General features: G+C 38.4%; 2 protein-coding genes across 6 annotated transcripts; one reads left to right on the top strand and one right to left on the bottom strand.

The window, feature by feature from the left end:
* Positions 1 to 463: 463 nt before the first annotated feature.
* serpinh1a (serpin peptidase inhibitor, clade H (heat shock protein 47), member 1a) lies at positions 464 to 4,327 on the bottom strand. The gene is made up of 5 exons (XM_087807811.1): positions 4,119 to 4,327; positions 2,193 to 2,871; positions 2,030 to 2,128; positions 1,352 to 1,584; positions 464 to 1,201 (listed from the first exon to the last, which is right to left on the bottom strand). Exons 2-5 carry the CDS (start codon positions 2,851 to 2,853, stop codon positions 899 to 901), a joined length of 1,296 nt encoding a protein of 431 aa, XP_087663937.1. The 5' UTR covers positions 2,854 to 2,871; positions 4,119 to 4,327; the 3' UTR covers positions 464 to 898.
* Positions 4,328 to 6,839: 2,512 nt separating this feature from the next.
* gdpd5a (glycerophosphodiester phosphodiesterase domain containing 5a) lies at positions 6,840 to 20,385 on the top strand. 5 transcript variants are annotated; one of them, XM_087807508.1, is made up of 17 exons: positions 6,840 to 7,103; positions 9,444 to 9,618; positions 12,255 to 12,358; positions 12,434 to 12,527; positions 12,591 to 12,650; positions 12,718 to 12,816; positions 13,532 to 13,625; positions 14,387 to 14,532; positions 14,833 to 14,915; positions 15,082 to 15,232; positions 15,976 to 16,206; positions 16,464 to 16,609; positions 17,852 to 17,999; positions 18,282 to 18,364; positions 18,663 to 18,677; positions 19,501 to 19,613; positions 19,859 to 20,385. In XM_087807508.1, exons 2-17 carry the CDS (start codon positions 9,502 to 9,504, stop codon positions 19,945 to 19,947), a joined length of 1,773 nt encoding a protein of 590 aa, XP_087663634.1. In that variant the 5' UTR covers positions 6,840 to 7,103; positions 9,444 to 9,501; the 3' UTR covers positions 19,948 to 20,385. The 5 variants fall into 5 exon arrangements, with proteins under 5 accessions (XP_087663634.1, XP_087663636.1, XP_087663637.1 ...); XM_087807510.1 differs by having other exon boundaries at positions 15,976 to 16,197; XM_087807509.1 differs by having other exon boundaries at positions 7,091 to 7,108.
* Positions 20,386 to 20,428: the final 43 nt, after the last annotated feature.

Here is a 20,428-nt window from a genome sequence, read left to right on the forward strand (position 1 = left end):
CTTACATCTCTGTATTTGAGTCACATGGCAATTTACAGTGTTCTGGAAAACGAAACCTAAGGCCACTGTTTGTTCAACCGCTGTCACTGGTCTGGTATAATAATATAAGATTAAACTAATTAAATTATTGTTGAATGATTCAAATCAATTCAGCGAGACCAACCTTACCAACATAACATGTCCATTTTTATAAAATAATCCACATATAAGCCACATTTTTGGGTTGGTTTAGGCTGATATGAACCATGTGTTTAACTATTTATAAGGCTTTATTGACTAACATCCATACTGATACGGTCTATGATTTTAATTATTGATTGTTTTGCTACAAACAATCTGTAAAAAGCAGACATGAAGAGGTTTTGTTTCACAACACAGGTCCTCAGGCCGGGTGGTTATGGGAGGAAATGTGGTCGAGTTGCAAGACATCGCTGCACAAACTTGACACAGCTGTTGAACAAGACACTGTACAAAACCTTTTTTTAATGTTTAAAAAATATGTCCAAACCAATATACATCACATTTGAAAGTCCATGGCTGTTTCACTGCAGTGGTCTTTATCAATATAACAGGCCTTAGAAATGTTTCTGTCAATTCATTTTAAGAAGGTATTTCAAAGCTGACTAACACTGATAACTTAAAACAATCATCATGGTGCCTTCAGCATTTAAGACGTAGTTCATGGAAATCATACTTAATGTAAGTCTTCAGTCCTTGATATCATTTTGAAAACTTGACTCGACTTGACTTACAAACACATTGCAAAACTACTTTTCAGTGTTATCTGGGAATGCTGGCGTTGAGAAATGTAAAGGAATGTACTTGTGTTATCTTACAACCATCAATTCTTTTGACTCCTAACTGTAGAAAAATGACAACATCCTAGGTCATGGCTAGGTTACAACTCATCTCTCATCTTGTCACCTTTTGGCCGGACCATTCGACCAATGAACAGGATGGACTTCGTCTTCAGGTCTTGCACCAAGAAGATGAACGGGTGGTCGACGTAGAAGAGTTTAGGGTTTTTTAGTTTGTCCGTTGCAAAGACGGTCATGTCAATTTCGTTCCCGTCGGTCGTCCACTCCAAAGCAGCGGCGTGGAATACACTGGATAAGTACAGATCCTTCTTTCCGGAAATGTTGGAGAAGTCTGCTTTGGATTTGTCGACAGCCTCGGTCAATCCCAGCTCTCCCAGATTTTTCTATTGTTAAATGAAAGATTGATTGAAGCCCGACATCATACTGAGGTCTTATTAAGTTAATCGCTGAATGATTCAACATCTCAGGTCAAAATGGATTGAAATGATCATGACCTGCATATTTTATCAAGCAACAAAGCTATTAAAACCTACCTGCAGGTTGTGGCTGACTTCCAAACTGACTTTGGGTAGCGACACAGCCACTGCTGTTTGCTTTAGCTTGCCCATCCATGTCTTCAGCTGCTTCTTGGTCAGTATTTTCTCCAGGCGCTCCAGAGGCTCCACACTGGAGGGCATGAGGAAGACCATGGTGGACTTTTTATGAGCCAGTGGCATGCTCAGGATGGTCAAGCTGTTGGTTTTATCTTCATAGTGTCCAAAGATGCCTGTAAATCGTATTAATTAAAAAAAAATCTGATGTATACAAGCTCTCAAAGATATAAAAATGTATAAAAATATTTACAAAAAAGTTCAAAACACTTTGAATTATTTGTTGTGAATTAACACTTAACACTGATTGTAAATATAAATCTACCCTTTTTTTTGTTTTTGTTTTTGTTTTGTACGGATTTATACGGCTTCACGATAACAGATGTTTTGCTATTACAAACAAACTATATCTTTCAGTGACATCAGGTAAACCCTTTCAGGAGCTAAGGGCAAGTTTCCGCATAATTTGACATGGTTGGTTTGCTCATTTTGGTGGTTGGCGATTGCTGTAAAGTTGTATTTAAATGTAAAAATGTGAAGGCTGTACTTGCTAGTCGTTGTCAGCACATGCATGTTTTTAATCTGCTGGTCAATTGTTAGGCACCTTATGAACACACAAACCTGTTCGATGCATCATCTCTATGGAGACGGTGAGGCTCCTGGAGACCATGAAGCCACGGTTGTCCACCATCTTAGGGTGGAACTGCTCGTTCCAGTGGGCTGTGTGGTCAACAGGAGGAAGAGGTTAAACCTGAAAAGCTGGGTTGATGGTTATTTAACTCACGTTTGAAAAACATGGCATTGATGATGATGGCTCCATCAGTCTTCTCCACATCCTTGGTCACCTCCGGAAGTTTCCCGTCAGTGGACTTGGCCGCCCACTCGTTGATGGAGTTGACCGCGCTCTTCTTGTCTTTGAAGTTGATCTTGGTGTGGCCACACTTGTAGTGCTTCTTGCTGCTCTTCACGAAATCATCCACGAACTTGATAGAGCTGGGTCCATAAATGTGGTTGCTGATCTTCCAGGTGACGTTGCGCGTCTTCTGGTCACTCACCTCGGTCAGCAGCTCAGCCAGACCAGAGTGCAGATGGTCGTCCTTCACCGTGGACGCGTTCAGAACGGTTTTAACTTGAGAGGCGGTGGAGGCTTTGCCGCCCAGAGCCACCAGGCCCAGCGAGGACGCCACCACAACAGGAGATATGACGATGTTCTCCACACCTTTCTCTTTAGCCATGTTCTGGTAGAGGCTGAACGCCAGGTTGGTGCTTTTGTCAGCCAGGGTTGTTGCGTGCTTACTCAGCACTTTTTCTGTAGTGTTACTCAGCACTTTATCTGTAGTGTTACTCAGCACTTTATCTTTAGTGGTACTCAGCACTTTATCTTTAGTGTTAGCAGCTAAGGCTGCTGTCGCAAGAAGGACCAGCACTGCCAGGTTTGGCCACATGGCGATTCGATGTAGGAGCTAGAAGAATAAAACCACATTTTATTCCAATCAAATCAGACTCCAAGTGTAGGTTTACGACTTCAGTAACTTTATTTTGACTTCTAAGTCAGAGCGGTAACTGTAGAGTTACATAATGACCACGTAGGCAGCTGTGGGATGGATCTCAGCCAAAACATGCTGGAAGATATGTATCCTAAAGCCCTAAATATCTGCACTTCCTCCCTTTTTTTGTGCAGCTGAACGCTTAGTAAGACTCGAGGGGTAAAGAAGCTCTGGTTTAGACTTGAAGGGCTAGACAAAGAAACAAGCAGGAACATGCTCAATATGCCTCCAAGTACGCGAGAGATTTGAGGATAAGTCTGACTGTGGAACCACCAATGTGTGTTTCTGATTTTCTACATTAAATTATTTTTCAATTATATTTTACTGAATAAATTGTGGACGAACTTTCTTCCTGTGGTTCCTTTTCCGGTACCAGCTTCTATATCGAACTTGACTGGCTCTGCTCCCTGACAAAGGTCAGACTTTCACTCCAAACATTCAAGGGGTTTTTCCTCCTCTCCTTACTGCCAAAACTATCTTAATACTAACGTATCAAATCACAAGTTTGTGACCCAGGAAGTGTCAGCCTGCGACCACTAGCTGTTGATCAATCTATCGATCTTTAGAGCAACATAGAAGATTAAAAAAAAACATGGATCAGCTACAGCAACACTGAACACAGTTTTGTTTCTCTGCATAATTGTTTGGGAGAAACATTTACATTTTATTGAATATAATCAATAAAAGAAAATCATCATGGTAAGAACACTAATATAAACCCTTATTTATGCACACACACACAGATGAATGTCAATTGTGGTTCAAATGTTGGAGAATAAAAACAATATTATCGTTTTATTCTCTTAATTTCGGATGCAATGTAACTTTAAATGTCACCAGTTGAGGCTAAATTTAGTTTGTAGTAACTGAGTGTAGTCGTGTTTATTTCTACACTTTTAATTTAATAAAGTAGAACCTTTAAAATTAACAAATTCCTATTAGCTTAAAGTGTATATTCTAAGATAGACAGAAAAAACATTCTAAACAATGTTTTTATAAAACAGTTTTGAAGTTACTGAGCACAGTCTGCAGTGGGGCCTCCAGCTACAAATCTTATCTGACTTTGTGGTTTTTTCACATGCCTGGGCAATTTCTGCTAGTTACCCTGAGCTCCAAACTAACCCTCATCCCTTCCCCCAAAACTTTAAGTTCATCCAACTTACCTTATTATGTTCTTGAGGTGGTCAAGTTGTCCTAAAAACAGCAGCTAGCAGACTCCAGTGCTGAGTTGGCCTACGAGAAGAAGTTGAATAAGAGACTTGTGGGAGATGCCGGCTCACTTTTCCAAATCCCAGCACTGGAATCTTATTTCCAGGAGACCCGCCCAGAAATCCATGGGCAGTGGGAGAGGAATTCTCCCCCACCAGGTCCTAGAGCCTTTAGTTAAGTCCTCACAGAGGCTGCTTTACAGAGAGACAGGAAGTTTATGTCCACAAACACAGTTCATTTTAAGAGTGTTAACATTTCTGATATACAGATGCTGCACAGCTGCAACTGTGGGAATGACAGGATGCCAAGAATCTGATGCATTCTCATCGAGAGAACGTTTTGGACTTGCGGTTCATGTTTGCATTCTTAAGCTGTTTTATGCTGATGTAGAATCTAGCATCTCTACTGTCAAATCTTCTGGTCGTTTGAGGAGTCTTCATTTGATCCTCCAATACTGCTGTTCTGTCATGTTGAACACATGGATTTTAAGACTTAATATCATCAAAGAAAATCATACTGTTGAGGTTTAAGTCAAGAGTTTTAGGATATTTCCATGGTGTATTTTTTACCATGAATGCTGTTCTTTTCCTCCTCCTCAGGCACCTCCCCCGACTAGGGAATGGTGTCTGCTTGTGAGTGGATCAGGGCGCAGGAAGTGACAGCAAAGCGGATGTGTGTCCGGTGCAACACTGACCCGGTTCTCTGGACTGTTGTTCTGTGTTGTTCTGTACTGAAAAATACCTTTAAATTAATGACTAGTCCCCTTTTTATTTGCAAGATAAGGATACTATTTTCCCTTAAAGGGAAATCAATCATTAAGACAAGAGAATTGACCTACTTTATTGTTTAAGAAAATCATTATGATAGATGAAATAGATGAAACCGCATCTTAAACTAGACAAAGCCAATGGAGTACCGAGCCACTTGCTCAATAATTGATGTCACATATTTACTTCCATAGTAAAGTAATGAATGAGCCACATACACGTTTAAAGCATCTAACTTATTTAGAATTAGGTTCAGGGACATGTATTGCTATAATATCTGAACCTATAGAAAATAAAAATGACAGTCAGGTGACTTAAGTGTTTGCGTTAATTTGAGTTAGATAAAAAAAAAAGAAAAATTGTCTTTCAAATATATTGTATATATATATATATATATATATATATATAAGTGTATCACCTCAGGTTGTAGTGGACATTCTCCGTTAAAAAAAAATCTTTGCGGTTATGCTTGTTCCTTCACTGTGCATTTGTTTTATGGCAACAGTAGTTCTTAAAGCGTCCACTAGAGGGCAACATGCTGCTTACATTCAACCTGCCAAGGTCAAGAGTGTTTGGAGATCAATTAACGGATGATAATCCAGGTTTCAGAGACTCATGTCCGGGTCTCTGCTCCACCAACACCATCCGTCTCACACAAACACACACATGATCTGAGGTGTGAACAACCACACAGGACCATCTCAGAGAGACTCGCTGACCGGTGAGAGGAAGGTTCTTGATGAGGGTAAATCTCTGGTAAAAAGTGCGGGATTAAGGGGATCTGACGTAATTAGCACAAGCTAAGGGTTAATCTCTGACTGTGAGTCCTGGAATAGATGTGCACAAGACCTGACTCATCTGCTCTGCCTCAGTCTTTGGTTGGTCCCAACAGGGCCACAGAACACAGCACGAGACACACTCTGGTGACCATCAAGGATAGTATTGTCGATATTTATGACAGGATAACCAACTATTCTATACTTTTCACTGTTTTTAATTAGTTAAGTATCTCATCCTATGTTCCCTGAACTGTCTGGCTCGTTCCAAAACTCCTGCTGAGGTTGTGTTCTGTTAATTCCAGGAATGCCGAGGATTGACCACAGGCCAACACATACCGCCTGGCAACCTGAACGCCCCGCTGAGAAGTTTCATTAAACATCTCCTTAAATGAAACCACTGCTGACATCATCACCCACGGTCAGAAATAGTCAAAGTTTTATGGTTTTTTTTTTTCTTTATGGTTAAGGTTTTTAGATGAAGGTAAATGTTTTTTTAATAACATAATGTCTCTGATTTGTACTCAAATAACTAGAGAGGCCTCTAGTATGGATGAGCCTCTCTTGCTATGAGGAAGCACTGGTTCTACTCTGAGCCTCTTTTAGATGACAAACCTCTCTTAAAAAAAAAGTTTTCTTTGTATTTTCACACTTGTTTCTTTTGATCCTTACCTAAAGATTGTGATTGTAGGTGAATATTGAAACCATATTTACCTTTATATCAAGAGCCTTGCCTTTTGGCTCAGCTCACTTTTCACTAGGCCACCTGTTTGTCACAAGTTTTACTTACATTCATTTATACATTTCTTTAGAGAAGGAGACAATATAAGTCAAAATTGTTTTGAAGTGATGTCAAACATTTGCAAAAGCATTTAAGAATAAGGGACTTTTCTTATTTATTTTGTATTAATTTACAGGGAAATTATTCAATTTAATTGATTTATCCAAGGTTCATTTTTAATCTCATTTTTTAAAGAAAACTAAATGAAATATTTACAATACCTAGATTGCACTGTTGGAAAGTTATCATATCTTCTCATACATCTCTGCAGACTCATAAATCCACCTATGATGGATCATCAGGTTAGGCTCCGCCCACCTGGTACCGCGGACGGATTAGGGCGCAGAACTCTTGTATGAAGCTCTCGCCAGACCTCAACTGAAGAGCAACCAATGCTTTTTAAACATCTTAAAAACATCTATGTTCGCTCGGCAGAGAGGTGACAACAGTTTTTTTTAGATTTTTATTAATTCTGGATTTGGATTAATTTCCGGAGAGAACTTTGATGAACATCTGATCCTGTTGGATCCATCCGAGGAGACACCATGAGGACATGAGGAGAGAAGCGATCTTCACAAACATTTGAATATAACTTGACAATCGGCTGTCGTGGAGGTAAAGTGTGAGTGTGAATGTGTGCGTGTGTCTAATCCGATTATCTTCATATAATCTCAGTTACTGTCAATTGGCAAACTGTTGTTGTTTTGTCGGATTTACTCACACTTACACCACATTGACGGTATTTTGTTTAAATGGAAAATACAATGTACTGTTTAATTTTGTTGTCATTATCAGTTTTATTATTAGAACTATTTTATGAATTTCTATTTAGCATTTTAGGTACAAATAAATCAGGTTGGATGTAAAAAAAAAAGGATATGGACAAGTTTGTTCTTACATTACTACATCTTTTACAACACCAAAGTAAAACCCATGGCCTGGGGGCTAAATCCGTCCGTGGAGTCAGTTAACGTGGCCAGCCAGATGGTTTGCCAAATTTTGAATGCTCATGTTGATAATGTGACATATAAATCTTCCAGTTTCACTCTTAATGAATTTACATTAACTATCAATAACAGTAAAACTGAGGAAATTTGACGATGTTTGACAAAGATTGGTAAATATTAAAATAGTTTGACTCATGACCAAGAGTGCTAAAACATTTTGGCCCCTTGAGATCGAAATTTCTGCTACAACTGGACAAGATTTCAAAACGAAAAATTGCTGTATATTTCTTACATTTTAATTTTGTGTTGGACCTAAATGATGTTGACATGTTGCTGCACATTTTTGTTACTATTAAGAAAATATATTTAAAGCTTATGGTGGCTATAAAATAGATATAGACTACAAATATCAGAGATTGACCTATCAATGAACACACTCACTAGATGATTGACGTTTATCTATCGCTGCTAGTGAGGCTAGAAATGTAAAAAAATATTTTAAAAGTGACTTTTGTATGTAGCTAGGATCATAACTGGATCTTCTGCTCTCTGCCCCCGTGCAAGCCTTCAAGCAGAATCATTGACATGATTCGTCAAACTTGAATTATCACAAATGAATCACTCATTAGCTTCTTAAGACTTCCTGGTCTCTAGCAGCTCATGTAATAAACCAGGTAGTTCTATTAGAAACAAAAATAAATAAATAAACGAGGATGGGAATTATGGAAGGATACGACACAAACACACTGGCTCAGATTAAATCGAATAATGTGAAGATAAGGAAACATGTGTTGGGTAAACAGGTCCCACATGGAGATGATGTCAGCTGAATTATAGTCAAACAAAAATAACAACTCACAAGACCTCATGTTAAAAACATTTATAATGACATTTCCATAAACCTGCTGAGCGATAGAAGCAATAGAGGTTTTGCTGATGTGTTCAGTGTTTGTTTACACTGTGGCCAGAAGTCGAGGAGTTACAATGTTGACACAGTAAACACAAACAAGAGTTCAGACTGGATGTTGTAAATGATCTGAGGTAACCCCTGCTCGATATAGTGATGTGAATTATGTGCACATACATAAATGTCTGTTGAAAAATAATTAAAATAGTGATAAACTTTAATATAAATGAAAATACGTTGAATATATACTGTAGACGCTTTAGGGTAAATCTAACACAAAAAAATGTCTAGAATTCAAGGAAAACAACGGTAAGTTATCTTTTAAGTTCTAATTAATGGTTTATTTCGTGATTGCAACACCAGGATAATCAGAATATCCTTATGAATGAAAACAATATAGTTGTGTTTATATCTTTAAAAGTAGAGATTGTTCAGTAACATACCTGTTTTCAATTTTTCTTTTTTTTTCCAAATATTGTCCAATCATTTTGAGTGACCTGTTCAAAATGAGTAGATGTTGAGATGTCAATCAAACAAACACGCCATTTGTCCCGCCTTATCTGTGCGCTTCAACAGAGCCATTAGGAAAAGTTAGCAAAGAAACATTCTGAACAGTGTTTGACTTTTAATTCAAAATGCAGCTTGTTCACAATGTTCTGAGGAGCATCTACCCCACCTTTGAAGACACACAGTACTTTAGATATCCAGTGACATATTTTTAATTGCTGGTTTAGTATATTTAATTCCTGATTAAAGATTTCGACTTATTTTTGTGGTAAAACTGGAAAAATAAGTTTACTTAACGCCCTTTTAATTAAATGTTCAGTTTTGTATCATTACGTTAAAGTCAAATCTCTTGATTGCTGATCAAACTGGAGCGTTTGATGTCATCGTGCTGTTGTAAGAGAACTGTCAACCACAAAGCTCTTAAGCTCCGACTGTATTATTATGTCTCTCTCACCTTTGTCTCGCTCTGACTTCCCCTCGCAGGTGTTTTCACTCTCAACAGAGCTGGGAATTGTCCGCGTTGTGTTGTGAAAATACTCCCCTGCTGCAGAACAACATGCAATTGCTGAAGAGAAGTTTGATGTTTTCCCTCAGGGTGCCCGGTCCGGTGTGGGATGTTCACTAACTGGCGGCGCGTTGATGCTGAAGGAGCATGGTGAAACACCAACCCTTGCAGGTCTATGAGAAGCAGGTCTTTGTGTCCTTTGTCACCGGCATCTATGGTTGCCGTTGGAAACGCTACCAGCGTTCCCAAGAAGACAGTTCCAGGGTAAGATTTTTTCTGCTGAGCTATTGAAGAGACACTTTATAAAACTTCAAAAAAACAAGTAAAAAGCCATGTTCTTGCTTTCATGATACTCGGTGCTTGTTTTTTTTTGTAACTGGACATCATTAGCTAAATAGTTGCTAAGCATTTTACAAAGCTAACAAATGAAACATATATATATAGAAACTTAAATAAGTCATACTTGTTTTATATTAACCAAACAAAAACAACAACACATGACATTTGTATTTAAAACATTTTTTTTTTCTGTCACGTGATAACACAACATATCCTCTTGTGTCACTTTTGTCTCTAAATAATCTTTTGTTTTGTTGACAATCTTTACGTTTTTTATTCTATTTATTTTGTTTACATCGCTGCATGTTGGTACATTTAAGCGCTTTGTGACCCTGGTCTAGAAAAGCGATATACAAATAAAAATTACTTACTTACTTACTTACTTACATTCATTTAATTATTTCATAGTATAACAATTGGAACGGTTAGCTCCAGACTGTTACCATGTGCTACATTAGGGAATACAATGTAATAATAAAAGAGCAAGATTAAAAGAGCCTGTAATGAAATTACTTTTGGACTCTCCAATTTTTCTTTTCTTCTATTTTTATGCAGCTTAATGGATCGGGTAAAGTGAGCGCCAAGAGAGACTCAATTGTCCTTTGGCGCTGATCCAGACAGTTCCATTAATATATATTTTAGATTTAATGGATGGATCTGAGCCCCTCTTAGAATTTAAAAAATGTTCACCGGTGGCTCCAGGGTCTTGAAATGATGTACTCTTGAATATTTCATTAAGCCGTTCTTGTCTGTGTCCTCGTGGTCACGAGCAGTGACACAGGTTGTACTAAACTGTTAAAAAAAAAAAAATCTATCCTTTGTTTGAATTTCAAAGTGTCCAATATTCATAAACTAATACTGATAAGTGATATTAAATACATTGACTTTTGATTGACTTCTTTTCTAAAAACACTATTAAGAGACTCGGTAGTTATGGACAAAACACTTGGCTTTTAATAAAATAAATGAAGAATAATTATATATAATCATGACAATAAACATATGTACTGTATAAGTAACATAGTTGTAATGACGGGACCATGTCATCTCATTGTTTATCCTACAAACTTCATCTTAATCAAAATGACAGGTTGCTTAGCAATATTTGTCCAAATGTTTTGATGGATTTTAGTTATTTGTTTAGTATGACGACAAGAAGTGTGGATGGTTATTATGCCAGAAGAGTGTTGCCATGACTACATTACAGTAAGAATTCCACGCTTGAGTTAAACTTCCACTTAACAATCGAATATTTTCTCCTTTTGTTAAATTGATCAAATATTGTTCATTTATTCCTTTGTCTACATGCGGAGGTGGAAACAGCTTTTTATCTTCCAATATCCATGACTAGTTAATTGTGTGGTTAAATTTAAGGTATTAACAAAACAAGTATTTCACTACAAGAGTCCTCAAGGCGTTGTGTGTTTGAATTTAATGAGACACATTTATGTTGATACATTTGGATTACAACCAGAATGACCTCATTTTAAACCGTACCATTCAATTAAAAACAGTATTGCTAACATACCAGCTGTGTCAAGTGTACGACATGCAATATAATTTTATAGGGTCTTTTACTGTCAGCGCTTCTGCTATAAAGCACTTTTACGGCTCAGATTAAAGTTCCTTCATTTTTGTGTTTCATTTTTTACTCTGAAAGACGAAACTTTTTTCAATAAAAATAATATTTTTTAAGATGTTGTTAGAAATATATTTAACAAAAGAAAATAGATATTATATTTCCTGTTAAAATAAATGACTAAATAAATAATATATTTCCCATGGAACTCTGTTGACATTCAGCAGCATTGACTGAGGAGAGTTATACCTCCTCGCACCAATGAGATCCGTCTCAGATTAGCTCAGTTGACGGCTGGCACCTTTTTCTGACCCCACACCTGACTTTTAACCCTTAAACTAATCCAAAAGCTCCTGCAGAACAGGGTCATTCGCATGCACCACAGTGTCTCCAGCCTCTTATGTAAGCTGCAAGTTGTAGAGCTGCTGAAGATCTGTTGACTGTCCGATCATCGTCCACACCTCCGCTCACACGACATGAGCTCCCGTGATCCAGTTAAGTGATGGAGGGTCCTTGAAGGTGGAACAGGATCTGCCTAATACCTTTACCTCACACGTGAGACAGAACTCGCACAGAGGTTCCTATATATTGACCATCTATGCCTTTTTTTTTTTAAAGGCTAGAATTGTAAAGAAATATTCTGAGTAAAGGCTTCATCATCATTTATGTAGCTACGATGTAATGGCTTTTTATTCATGGTCACAAATTAGTATTTCCTGGACACCACTTAGTATATTGTGGCCCTGGAGAAGTATTTCGTATTAAATATACATGTTTTTTTAACCAACAGTTTGAAATAAAACAAATATTGTTTCATGCGTTTGTTTTGAGTGAAACTCATGTTCATACATTTCAAAACAAATTTTCAAGAAACTGACCTAAAGTGCCTTTAAAGACTTATTAAAACCTAAATAAAACATCTGAATGTGTAACTTTGCTTATATTTTATTATTAAATGAAATGTGTTTTTGCTGGTTGACAGTGGGAGTGCACGTGGTTCATCCTCTTGTGTAGCTCATTCCTCCTGCTTCTCTTCTGGGCCTATTTCTGGTTGTTGGCTCAGAATGATTTCAACGAGTTCAACTGGTGAGTTGACAAAAAAAAAAAGAATCTCCACACATAAAGGATCTATAGAAATATGACCATGTCGTGACCCTGCAGGTCAGTGTACAACCGCTCTGGAGAATGGAAGGACGAGACCGTCCCTCTGCTGGCCTCCACCACGGTCGGCTTCAGCTACATCTCATTCTTGACGGTTGGTTGAACTCCTGGTTACTTTTACCTGTTCATCTCTAATAAAACCTTATTTTCCTCCCAGATATTAGCACTTTTCCACGTGTCTCTGGGCCAGCAGCTGAACCTCTACTGGTTACACAAGGTGAAGAAGTCCTTCTTCGAGAACCGTCTCACCGAGACCACTTATAAGTAAATGAACTTCTCGACAGATTGGAGTGTTGGCGACGCTGGTCACCACCATATCTGGTGTCGTCTCTGTGGATGACCTGTGGGGAGACGAGTGGGACGTTCTGATGGTGTCACTGCAGGTGAGTTCTGTGCCGTAAATCTTTTTACTATTTAAAAATATATAATTGAGCCCTTCCAGTTGTGATTTAAAGAATTAATGGAGATGAATAAATTCTGTTTTTACTGCAAAATTTTTCAAATATCTCGAAATATGGATATGTGTACATTTGTGTCTATATTTATTTAAATTATAGTTTTTAGTTTTTACACCTGTACAAGTAATACTGCCAGCTGTTGTTGTTTTTTCAGGGGGGAGGATTATCGTGGGTGCACGTGTTTGTCTGTCTGATATGTTTATCCTTATCTAAACTATTTGAAAAATGTGTTATTATGTTAAAAAACAAATTATGTAGTCAGAAGTTAAGTCAAGACTTGTGTCCTTCAAGAAACATCTTAAGATGTTTTTATTTGTTCAGGCTTTTTCTTGATTTTCTGGAACTCTGTTGTGTTATCAGTTTTATCTTGACCTTTAAAGTATATACTTTATTGAATATTGTTTTGATTGTATAAGCGTTTTGTGACCCTGGTCTGGAAAAGCGCTATATAAATAAAAATTACTTACTTACTTACTTACTATTTGCTCCTGGTTTGGAGTAAAGTAGTACTGTTGTTCCTATGTGTCATATCTCATGGCACAGCTGTGTTAGTATTTCTGTTAAAACTGAGCGAGCGGATTCCGATGTTTATCTTCAATAATGTGATTCCTCATGTCTTGAGATTCTGTTTTGTCGTCAGTCCACAGCACCTTTTCTCCACATTGGAGCTCTGGCAACCATCACAGCCGTCAGTTGGCTGGTGGCTGGATATGTGGTGCGCAGGGAGAGATCAAGTAAGTGTCTTCTTCAAATCTATGGTGAAATGTTATTTTCTTGTAATTTTTTTGTAATTTTGTGATTTAAAAAACTAAAGTTTAAGATGTCTGCAAGGATTTGAGCGATGCCACACGTGTCACAATGGATGCCAACAATTATACAGAGGCTTCCAATAAGATAAGATTAGATAAGAGTTAGACTGATGTTGAAGGGAAGGAAATCCTTTGTTCGATGTAGGACAAACAAAGAGTTAATAAGGACAGATTGACCCTCCATGTTTGACTCCGAGCAATAACTAGAAAATACAGTATAAGCCGGGGTTTCAGGAACGGAAAACAAGCGGGGGACAAATATGTACCAAGACATCCAACCATTTCAGAAGTTCAAAATAAAAGCTCCTGTTTTAAATTTTCTTTGTTTTCTTTCCATTTGACTTGTGTAGCATTTAAATTATTTTTCCAATTTTTAAAATGTTTTTTTTTTGTAATGACCCTCTCGGGCCGAATAAAATCTGCTCAATGGCCCCCAGTTCTGACTTTGGACATGCCTGGTATAAACGTAACAGGTTGTATTGAAAAACTGCAGGTTTTCAATTTGATTTAGAAAATATAATTTAAGTTTTAAATCAGAATCAAGGTCATTTTGTGAATAATGATGATCATTTGAATGAAAAGATGCATGTTTTTTTTATGATTTTGAAACATTTACAATTGTTTTTTTTCCATATTTTAAAGATGGTATAATTGATGAGAAGTAACTCCTGATTCATTCTGTTTAGGTTTTCAGATGATCATATTGCTCATCTACATCCTGGTCGTCGTGGCAGTGTACTTGGCCCCGCTGACTTTCACCTGCCCGTGCATCATGGACTGCCACGCCCTCAAACCTCGCCCTGATGTCATAGGCCGGCGGGGAGCGCCCATGGTGAGTTGGTGACCTGCCAGACCTCATTGTCTGATCCAGATAACTGTTCCAGCAGAGCCATCAGGAGACATGATGTCACCGTCAAGACCTCAGCGATTATCTCTGCACCGAGAGAAAAAATGAGTCTCACTGTGTTCTTTTCACATTTAGACATGTTTGACTTTCTCGCCACTTCTGGCACCTCTTTCACCTTTTCATTAGCATGTGCTTTAATTAAAGCTCCTTTCTTCGTTAAATACACCTCATTGGATGTGTGCCGGTTGCCATGGTTACTGACAGAAATCCTCCTCTCTCCGGCAGCTGGCTCCTGAAAACACCATGGTGTCCTTTAACCGAGCGCTGCAGTACGGCGCCAGCTCCCTGGAGGCCGACGTCACGCTCAGGTTATCAGTCTAAACACTCATCGCACGTCAATCCTCGCTTCCCCGTCACTCATGCATTCACACTCATCTCCAGTCTCACGTGCGCTTCCTGCGCCGAGGAAAAACAGCCCAGATGATTAAGCGCGTTAATAATGAAGAACTGATTGATGTGTTTGGCGTCTCTTAGCGTGGAAGGCGTTCCCTTCCTCATGCGTGACAGCACCCTGAGGAGAACCACGGATGTCGACACCGTCTTCCCGTCCAGACAGTACGAAGATGCCTCGCTTTTCAACTGGACAGAGTTACGCTCGCTCAACGCCGGGCAGTGGTTTCTGAAGGTGTGACACATTTAAGCATTTATCCTTGTTTATTAAAGAGAGGAAGCTGAGAGACAAAATAAAAGACAACAGGAAGTAATAGTGACCAATTTTATAAATCACTACTTCTTGTTTATCAATCAAAAAAACATTTATCAATACATATGATAAATATACACATTTTATTAACAGACAAGAAGGTAACTAAGGGATAATTAGCTATTCTTGTTTGTTTTATTAAACAGAAAAGAAGGAATCAGAGAGACAAAATAAAAGACAAAGAAAACAGGAAGTGATTTAGAAACATTTGATCGATAAGCATTTCTCCTTCTTTATTAAAGAAAAAAGCAGGAAGTGGAATACAAAATAAAATACAACAGGAAGTGATTGGGACACATTTTTATTTTATATAATCTTGTCTATAAACATTCTGTGAAACCTGCACGATCCCTGAACGCATAAGCTCAATGGACCGTCTTGGTTCGCCATGTTTTTATAGCAACCAGATTCAAACAACAGAGTATGTTACATGAAATGTAAATCAGTAATCCATGAAATACAGAACTTTTTTATATTGTGGAGAATATATTATCTCTTTAAGTTTCAAAGCATCCATTTCATGAAAGATAAGGAGGAAAATGAATCATTAAGTCTAAACCATCTAAAAATGTAAAATCAAGAAAAACTATTTAGAGGTTCAAAGGAACTGGCTGAAAAGACTGGACATTTTTTTTCCATCCCACCAAAACATCTTCTGCCTCTAGACTGACCCCTACTGGACGGTGGAAACACTGACAGCGAGGGATCGCAACAGAATCCAGAACCAAACGGTGTGCAGTCTGGTCGATCTGCTGCGTCTGGCTGTCCGGGCCAACAGTTCTGTGCTGCTCAACATTCGCAAGCCTCCCCCGCAGCACCCCAGGTCCAGGAACTGGTTCATGGACACCATGTGGGCCGTGCAGAAGGCCGGCATTCCCCAGAAGAGGGTGAGGACTGTATGTGCCTCCATAAACATCCTCTTAAACCAGTTGATGCAAAGAAAATGTTCTTGTACTTCTTGAGAAAATCAAGTTTCTATCTTGTTGCTGCTCGTTTTTACTACATGATGCTCAATATTCAAAGAAAGAAAAAGGAAGACATGTTTCCTTCGTATAATTATAAGTATAATTTTACTGGGGCAAGCATTTTATTTCCTGTCTTGACTCTGTTATAGTTTTTTATAGTGACCTGAGTACAAATGTGTTTGCGACAGGTGACGTGGACCCCTGACACAGACAGGGGGAGGGTCCGAGGTTTTCAGCAGGCCTCGCATGAGAAGCTGTCGATGGCTGAGATACGTCAGCGAGGAATCACAAGCCTGACTCTCCATTACAGCAAAGTCAGCCACGAGGACATACAGTAAGAAGAAGGAACATGTAACTCCTTCACCACAACAGATATGTGTGTACATCTGTACAAAATTCAGTGTGAACGGGATTTTGTAGTCCACAACAAAAACTGAAAAAAAAACATGTTCACATATGTTTTGTTCATTTAGTTAAATATAAACATAGCATCAGTGTCTAATATCAAAATGTAAGTTCCAACAATTTATTTTGTTCACACATCTGGATCTTATTATTGGATCTATTGGATGTTATTGTTCCAAACAATAATTGTTATGTTGTTGTTTTTCATACATTTGTGGGAAAACTATGCATGAAGTTATTAGTTTGTTCAACTGAGACTCACACTCACAGATTGATTCATTAAGATGCAGCGTCTCGTCCAAACACGAAGGCTCTTATAGTCCATTTTTCGCAACTTTCTTTCATGCACAGTCACTTAAGAGAGTTCCGGGTCAAATTTAAAAACTCCCTTTAGAGCTCCTGGTGCTAACACTGTTAAAAGTCCATTAAAATATATTACCGCTATATAAAAACCATCACATCGAAAATAAAAAAGATATTGGTTGTTTTTTTTTCTCGATAAAGCTTTAATGTAGTTTAGTGAATCTATAGTCAAAACCAAATTAAGCTTCTGGGGTGAGATTTACTCACAAACAAACAAATATAAGAAAAATAAGATTTTATTTTAATCTCAGCAGAGTTACTAACTTTACTCATCATAAATCAACTAGTCAGTCTAAAAGTACAGTAAATATATTTTAATTGAGTGTTATTTGTTCACATTAATAAGGATTTATATCTAAATGTGTTCACTCTAAACTGCATGAGCTGCACCAAGAGTGTGCAGTACAGCTGCAGAGCCCTGTATGAGAGAAAATAGGTCAATTTGTGAAACCAAAAAGGGAAACAGGAAGGACAGTGACGAAATAAAAGCCATCACACAGTCCTGAACAGTGCTGGGCAAGTGTGATAAATGTGTTTTCCAGTTAGATTTCTCAGCACACACACACACACAGAGTGAAACAGGAAATGTGTTGCCATCCCAAGCTCCGTTTGATGTCACTCTTAGATATCCTATGATCTAATGCTTGATTGAACATGCAACAGTTTATGTTTGACCTTCCATTAAACACTTTTTAGTGGTTCGTTTTGACCCGTCTAAGATGACTGACAGTCACAATGTAGTGTTGGAGAAGAAGCAGAGTGACCGTGAGAGTTATTTTTTGCAGTCCTGACATGAGTCTCCCTTCAGGGAATATCTGGCCAACAACATCAGCGTGAGCATCTACCCGGTGAACAAGCCCTGGCTCTACTCGCTGCTGTGGTGTAGCGGGGTGCCTTCTGTGTCCTCTGATGCCCCCCAAGTCCTTCGAAAGGTGCCTTACCCCATCTGGCTGATGGTAAACAAGTCTCCTTGGTCTCACACACACACACACACCCACACACACACAAGGTCGCGCAGCAAGACAGCGGCGGCGAGGACAGAGACTGACGAGAGAGCAGCGTGACCAGAGGGCTGCAGAGAAATACGAGGGCGCCCAGCGTGGCGCTACAAAACAACCCGAGCATGGGAACGAGGGGCACACATCTTTAGAAGCAGCTGTCTTTGGTTTTAGCCGCGAGCGTGACGTGCGCGCCGACAGTGACCTCCGGTGGCTGATGCGTGTCTTGTCGTCTTGCAGAGCCAGAGTGCTTTTAACTTCATCTGGATCGCGTCCGATCTGCTCTCCCTCGCCATCATCCTGGTCATCTTCGGTTTTCAGAAGTAAGTCTAACATTAGTCAGTAAAATCAGGAGGAAGAAATGTATGGAAAGCCACCAGCAGGTGGCAGCAGAATCACCTCCTGCAACATAACAAACATGGCGTTTCTGTTTTAATTGTTTTTGTCATTAACTAAACATTTGATTCCACTGAAGCTCTTTAAAGAGTTCATGCGCTTCTGTATTTCATGTCTCAACTCCACTCTCTGACCTTCGCCTCCTCCTCTCTCCTGTCTTCTTCTCTCTTCATTTCTCCTGATCTGCATGCAACCTTTGCTGCGCTGCCCCCTGGCTTCTGTCAGCTTTCATATGATCAGGTACGTTCAGGGCTGCTTCCGCCTCTGTGTGTTTTTTCATCTGCTCCATGAAGTCACTGCAGCTCTTTCCTTGCCATGTTTCTGTGACTGAGGAAGCTTTTTTGTTTTGTTAGTTTGAAGAAAAAATCAAAAGTCAGATATGAACTCAAAGACAATAACTAGTTTAGTTTCAACACAGAGTAAATATATTTAACCAAAAAGTTAATTTCTACAATCTTTATGTTCGTGGGGGTTTTATTTTTCCTAGCAATCAATTGTGGTTAAATTCTTTTTTGCCATACAGCAGGTAGAATGCTGCTCTCTAGTGGCGGGAGGCCGTAATGTCGTTGGTAAAAAAAAAAGGACGCCGAAACAAATGTGGCCCTTTCAATAGGTAAAACAAACAAGGTAAAAAAATCAAACTGATCAGGTATATATTTTAGTCATTAACTTGTTTTAAGTATTTTCTCATTTTTAAATTTGATTTTTTTGTGAATATTTGCCCTAAAATGTAGCACAAAGAAATGTGTGGATAAAAATAACGTGCATTCAAATCATGTCTACATCAGATCAGATCCAGATTGACTTTATTAATCCCTCTGGAGATCTCCTGCGGGAAATAAGATTTCCAGTTCACAGCAGATAATAGAAGGTACAGCAAGTTTCATAAAAGCAAGAACAAGAACAAAGAGCAAATAGAAAGAGCATAGAGCATATTACACAAAGTAAATAACGTGGATGTGGAAATGTATTACAAGCTAAAGTGGATCATGTGAAATGACATGGTCGACCAAATTTGGCCCCTTTTGCCTTTTGTTTGATATAAATATGTGGTTTCTTGCAGGTGGAGGATGAGTGGCATGCAGAACTACAACCCAGAGCAGATCATGTTGAGTGCTGTCAACCACCGAGCAACCAGAGACGTCAACATCATGAAGGAGAAACTTATTTTTGCAGGTTTAAATCCATTATATGCTCGCATGAATGTTGTTGAATTATTTTTAAATTTAATTTTTATTAATTTTTAATAATATTGATGCTAATTTATTTTTTTTGTACTTCATTCATTTGGTTCAGTTTATTCATTTTTCAACTGATTTTTCATTTGAAATATTATCATAAAACTGGATTGTATTGCAATTTAATTTATCTTCATTTTATCTGGATTTTAATCAAATTATTAATCCAAATATTTCTGTCAGATCTGGACAACGGAATGAGCAGCACGGAAGAGCTGGCTTTGCATCCAGAGAACGGCCATGTGACTTATTCTCGAGGTCTGAGTCGATGAAAACTGCCCGATCTTGAAGAAAAAACTCCAGTTCATGCTTTTACTGTTTGCAAACATGTTCATCAAGAAATTAAAGGAATTCCGATTATTCTATTTGTATTATGAGTTTTAAGTGTGGAAATTCAAAACACAAAAGAGTGTACTTTTGTTCTGTGATACATTCAGATGTAAATATGTTTTCATCGTCCCGCTGTGATCAGTATTTGTCCATATATTGATGAGGATCTCAAAAGAGTGAAAACGAAGCTTGTCTTCTAGAGTGACACATCTTTACTCTGCCTCTTTCCGCTCATGCCATGACCGAGTCAAGTAGCAACTGCGACTTTCACACGGCTGCCTTCTTGTTAAACTGTGCGTAGTTACTAATAAAGTGCATATACTTGTGTTGCTCTGTAAGTAGCTGCAGATGAGATCAATAAAAGGATCGTTTCTCATAAACACCAGGGTCATTTCTTCACTCAAATAATGCTACGAACATGTG

The sequence above is a fragment of the Callionymus lyra genome, chromosome 14, assembly GCF_982586985.1.
Source record: "Callionymus lyra chromosome 14, fCalLyr1.hap1.1, whole genome shotgun sequence".
NCBI classification, from domain to species: domain Eukaryota; kingdom Metazoa; phylum Chordata; class Actinopteri; order Syngnathiformes; family Callionymidae; genus Callionymus; species Callionymus lyra.